The sequence below is a fragment of the Triticum dicoccoides genome, chromosome 3A (genome assembly GCF_002162155.2).
Source record: "Triticum dicoccoides isolate Atlit2015 ecotype Zavitan chromosome 3A, WEW_v2.0, whole genome shotgun sequence".
Classification (NCBI taxonomy): domain Eukaryota; kingdom Viridiplantae; phylum Streptophyta; class Magnoliopsida; order Poales; family Poaceae; genus Triticum; species Triticum dicoccoides.
The window spans coordinates 700,780,222-700,785,553 of NC_041384.1; the positions used below are offsets into that span (position 1 = coordinate 700,780,222).

Consider the following 5,332-nt stretch of genomic DNA (forward strand, 5'->3'; position numbering starts at 1 on the left):
AGGCCCCTGCTCGTCCCCCTGACTCCGCCCATCGCTTTGGCATTGTACCCAACCTACGATTTTAATTTCTTTCGCTACAATATATTCAGAAAATTGAACAAAAAGTGTGTACTAGTTCTTTCCCAGACAAATCCACACATTTCAAAATATCCAGCCCATTACAATCCAATTCAGAGGAGAGCTCAGCCCATTAGAAATGCTTTTCTTGTCCCTGGACCATTTCCCCTCTTTCCCCCGGAATCCCTAGCTGCTGCTGCCGCCGTCGCCGCCGCCGCCATTCGATCTACCAACTCTGCTTCTTCTTGGTGCTGTTCTTCTGTAGATCTATCCGGTAACTAAATCCTCTTCTCTTTCCTTACCGCGGCGATTGTCTACTTTTCAAGTTTCCATTGCGCCGGTCGCTCGCTTGCTAAAAAGTTGCGTCTTTTTGTACGGCGGCATTGGGGGTTTGCAGCTAGCTGAGGCCTGAGGCGATGGCGGCCGCGCCCGGCGATGAGGTTCCGACGCCTTTCGCGGCCCCTGTTCCTCCGGCCACGGCTGTTGCTGGCTGGTCCTCGCTACCGACCGACCTCGTGCGCCGCATCGCCGACTGCCTCCTCGACACCAACGACGTCGACTGCTATGTGGACCTCCGCGCCGTCTGCCACAACTGGCGCTCCGCCACCGACGACCCGAGGAGCGACGTCTCCGACCCCCGCTTCCACCCGCGCTTCTGGATAGTCCTCGACGACGACGGGGCCTTCCAGAGCGACGGCAGCCGGGTCTTGGTGAACACCGCCACCGGCCGCTTCCTCCGCAAGAAGCTCCCGCTGCCCCACCACTACTATTCACCACCACTGTCAGCGGCTTCTTCGTCCTGGCCGACAGGAGCCCGCCTCACGCTGCTCGCGTCCTCAACCCTCTCATAGGCGCCGTGGTCCGTTTCAAGGCGCCCCTGCCCCGGGACGCGTCCGTCGCCGTTTTCCTCTTCTGTGGCGGCACCTCGCACAATCTCACCGTGCTCTGTGACTCAACTCGCAAGTATTACACAGCAGTTCCTGAGAGCAAACGTTTCGCCCCCGTGACCACCAACGATGTTATGTACAATTACATGAGGAAGGCGGTGGTCGGCGGCGTGTACGCCAATGGCGGCGGCTGGGCATCGGTGGCGCAGTCTAATGTCATCATGGAGAAATTGTTCAATTTGTCAGAGCAGCTTAAGGTCCATTTCGTCAAGTTTTTCTCTGTCGACCCTCTTGGTCATCGCGGCGATGTCAGGTGTTTCCTACTGGATTTTGGTGGAGAAGTCTTTTTCATCACAAAGGCATGGGGACGCGTTATGGTTCTCGGCATCGAACCAACGGAGAAACAGACGCTCGCGCCTGTGGAGACCGTGGGCAGGTATGCCATCTTCGTCGGCCATCAAAGGTGCCTGGTTGTTGATGCCGCCAAGTTCCCATCTGTTGAGGCAGACTGCGTCTACTACACTCTAGACGTTGGTAAATTTGCTTTCATCTGGAAGCACAGCATCAGTGATGGGAAAGATGAGAGGGTGTTTGACGCCATCGATTTCGTCAAGGAGAACAAGCGGTTTGTCCCTGTCGGTGCCCGTCCTTTCACCATCATCCAGCTTCTCTCGAGCTACACCATCAACCTCAGTGATTCTGAACTGGCCTCAAAACAAAGCTCGTAAGGTGCCAACAAATCTTGCTCTGTCTTTTGGGATAGTGATTCCAATGACCGGCAATGCTATGTCTTTTGTTTTGCCTTGACTTGTTCTGGGCAAAATCAGGTTGACTCTAGGAGTCTAGCTTAGAAGGAACTACTGTAAGCTGCTTAATTAGGAGGACATGTTATCAGCCTTTTGCTACATCTATTATGATTGATGCTATCTATTGTACTTCTTAGCCATGCAATCTTGTTATTTGTTTTTTGCTGCTGACAATTTGGCTCAATTTTAGCCCATTTCTGAATTCTTGTTCCCGCGAAGAAACCTGTTTTAGAACTGCCCACTTGTGATCTGTGGTACTGCAGGTAGGGCTTAGAACACTGTAATCTTTCATGATTAGTGTATGCTTCATGCCTTCATCCCTTTATACTATTTGCTTTTGTGACACAATGGATGCTGAGAATTTAAGATGTGCTTGGCAACTCACCATTGCTACTAAGAGCTTAAGATTTAAGACGTGCTTTGGATTTATGAAAAGATATCAGACACAATATTTAGTTGCTGTTTCTAAGACGGGGTTTGTAGATTCAGATGTCCTTTTCTTAATTTATCAGGTGTTGATGAGAATACAACAGCAGGCACAGAACATTAGTTTGATACTTTGGAACCTTGACTAATGGGTTAAATTCTTCATCTCCACAACTGATATGCATCAGGTCTCTGAAAAAAAATGATCGTGTAGCTGCTGTAATTTAGCTTGTTGGAATGGATCTGCATGGGCCTGAAGGTCCTGGAGGGTGGGGTCTGGGCGCACCTGGCGGGCCCAGGTTTGTGTGCTTCTGGGTCCAGATGAATTTAATCCCCAGGCAGTGGCGGAGCCAGGATTTTCGACATGGGTATGCGGAGTCAGAAATTTTTTGCTGCACAACAATGTATGACATAAAAAGGTTCATAGTAATAACAACATAACTATAAAGTATTCTTTGGCGTTCAAAGTTGATAGATACCGGTGTTGATGTTGGTGTTGATGTTGATGTTGAACTTATCTTCAACGCCTTTGAATTGAAGCTCTGTCCCAGCAACGCTTCAAATCACCGCACTTGTTCTTCAGTTTTCACACCTATACAAAATAAATGAATAAACAAATAAATACATGTTAGATGGGGAGATGGTGGCATGGCGGTCAGTCTTACAAATTTGAATGTTCATAATTCTGGATTTTAAAAGGATACAATATTAAAATCCAACCTGTTTTTCTTGCACTTCTGCACAGGTTTTATAGCAAGCCAATGCAAACCACGCTAAAAATTGACTAGATGCTATAATAGATTAATCAAATTAGGGAATGAAACAATCAGGAATGAACATAGTCCTCTATTCTTTACTAACAACTTAAAGAAATAAAAATTAATAAACACTTAGAAGAAACAATCAGACCATGGTGAATTGCGCACGCGCCCCCGCTGCTGACTTTTCTACTATAGATGGCAGATGCGCCGAGTGCGTACTGGGAAGGAGGACATGGGCAGGCTAAGCAGATTGATCGGCGAGGGGCGGCGATCCGCGGCGGTCGAAAATTGACGCGGCGGTTCCTTTCGATGGCCAATACGGGCATGCTGCATGGCGATGCTCAAGTTTCACGATACGGCGGTTGTATCAGCGGAATCGCAGGCTCGAGGCGCTGACATGAAATATATATTTTTTTAGCGATCTCGGCGCTGGCTCGGTCCTGGACTTCGATCAATCGGCCAGTGTTAAGCGTCAATGATAAGGCCCAGTAGCAGAGCACCAGCCCAATATAGGCGTAAGTAGCGCTGAATCGTTCTTTTCATTGTTTCGATGTACAGCTAGACAGCCATACGATCTAAAAAGGCACACATGAGCTTATATACTGAAACTTTTTTGTAAAAAACATTGGGTATGCATTGCATACCCTTGCATTAGCCTAGCTCCGCCCCTGTCCCCAGGTAACTAATGGATCTTTTGAACTCCTGGATTTGCTAGTGAATTCCAAGCAGTGAAGCATATTCTAGTCATTTTAGTTTCCTACTACCTCAGAAGCTCTCTTCTGAGGCTGAAACTCTGAAATATGTTTCATCTTCAGCTTCTACCTCCTCTGCTGTTGCCTTCTCCAAGATCATTGTGGCCCGGAACTTATCATCACCAAACTTAGCACTACATATGTTCTTCTACAGCTTTCTCAATTGTGAACAATGAAACTTTCTGCTTCCCTACTTTATTCTCATTCCCACTCTTGTTAACATCATGGGAAACTTGCTATGTGTAGGTAACTTAGATTCTTAAGTCTCCATGGTAAGAACAAAATCTTTGTCGTGTTTTAGCAGAAACAAAACCTTTGTAGTTACCATTCACAAAACTGACAGTGCAATTCACTATGTATTTCGGTTCTTTAAAATAATAATTGAGCACACTCCTTTCTTTGTTAAGAAAGCAATGTTCATTATCCCTGTTGCTATTCCTCATGCAATGGTGGAGTCCGCAACATTAGGAGCGATGCCTCTCCTCCCTGGCCTGACAGATGAGATCGTCATTCGGAGATCCTCGCCTGCCTGCACCCTATAAATCACTAAATAGGTGCATAACATACCACATGAGTGACTGATTAACTATCCACATAATCTTTACAGGATAAAGCTTCTGAAACATAAATGAGCATGCCAAAAATATTAAGTTGGGTGACAATTTAGCTACAGTATAGACATTCTACTGCAAGTGTTATATAATAAACCAGAAATGTTGTATATATATTAATTCTCTGTGATATTCAGCCTACAGTCATACTAGAAGAAATAGAGTATGTGTCTGAGTTCTTAAGATTAAGACCCATGGACGAAAGAAAACGGCTGCAACATCAGTTGCTCTGATTTAACTACATACAGCTGGGAAATAAGTTAACTGTTATAATGGAAAATAAATAGTATTACTCACTCGTCAGCGAATTTGGTGCTCACTTCACTGTTGTAGTTATCATCCTTTCCCACCCAAGAGGGCTTGAGCAATGCCTGGCTTATCAATTGCAAGAGCTTTTCATTAACTTGAGATATATCACATGGATCATAGCATGTAACTTCAAGACTCCACCCATGGGCATGTTCACAAATAAAGTAAGTTTTCTAATTTTGTCATGAATTTTTTTTCGTATTTAAATTTGGTAGGAATGAGCCTCCATTTCGGCAAATTACCACATTGCACAACATATGTGTCAATGGTTTGACAAATATGTTGTGCAATGTGGTAAAATAGAGACTTACTCCAACCAAATTAAATATGAAGAAATTCGAGTGGAAATAGGGAAAGTTACTTTGTGAATATGTCTACGGTTGGTAGCCTAGAGTTACATGTGATGATTTGGCAGATATATCTCGAGGTGATGGCAAGTTCTGGGCCATTGATAAACCAGGCATTTCTCAGACCCCTCCTTGGTGGAAAAGGAAGATAACTACAAGGAGTGAAGGGAGCACCAAATTCGCTGATGTGTGAATAATAGTTTTGTTTCCTAGTACTGTAGTTAACTTGTTTCCCAACTTTATGTAGTTGTTCCTAAGCAAAGAATTGTGCTATGTTTTGTTATAACCGTCAGTCATAACTCTTGAGAACTCAGGTGGTGTTTGGTTCTCTAGTGCTAGGACTTTTGAAAAAGACTCTTAAGGAGGTGCTTCTAAA

General features: G+C 45.1%; 1 protein-coding gene across 2 annotated transcripts; it reads left to right on the forward strand.

Annotated features, from left to right (window-relative positions):
• Nucleotides 1–195: 195 nt before the first annotated feature.
• On the forward strand, nt 196–1,924 carry LOC119273274. Of its 2 annotated transcripts, none has more exons than XM_037554495.1 (2): nt 196–331; nt 455–1,924. In XM_037554495.1, exon 2 carries the CDS (start codon nt 1,079–1,081, stop codon nt 1,670–1,672), a length of 594 nt encoding a protein of 197 aa, XP_037410392.1. In that variant the 5' UTR covers nt 196–331; nt 455–1,078; the 3' UTR covers nt 1,673–1,924. Both variants share the same exon structure in this region, with proteins under 2 accessions (XP_037410392.1, XP_037410393.1).
• The last annotated feature ends 3,408 nt before the right edge of the window (nt 1,925–5,332 follow it).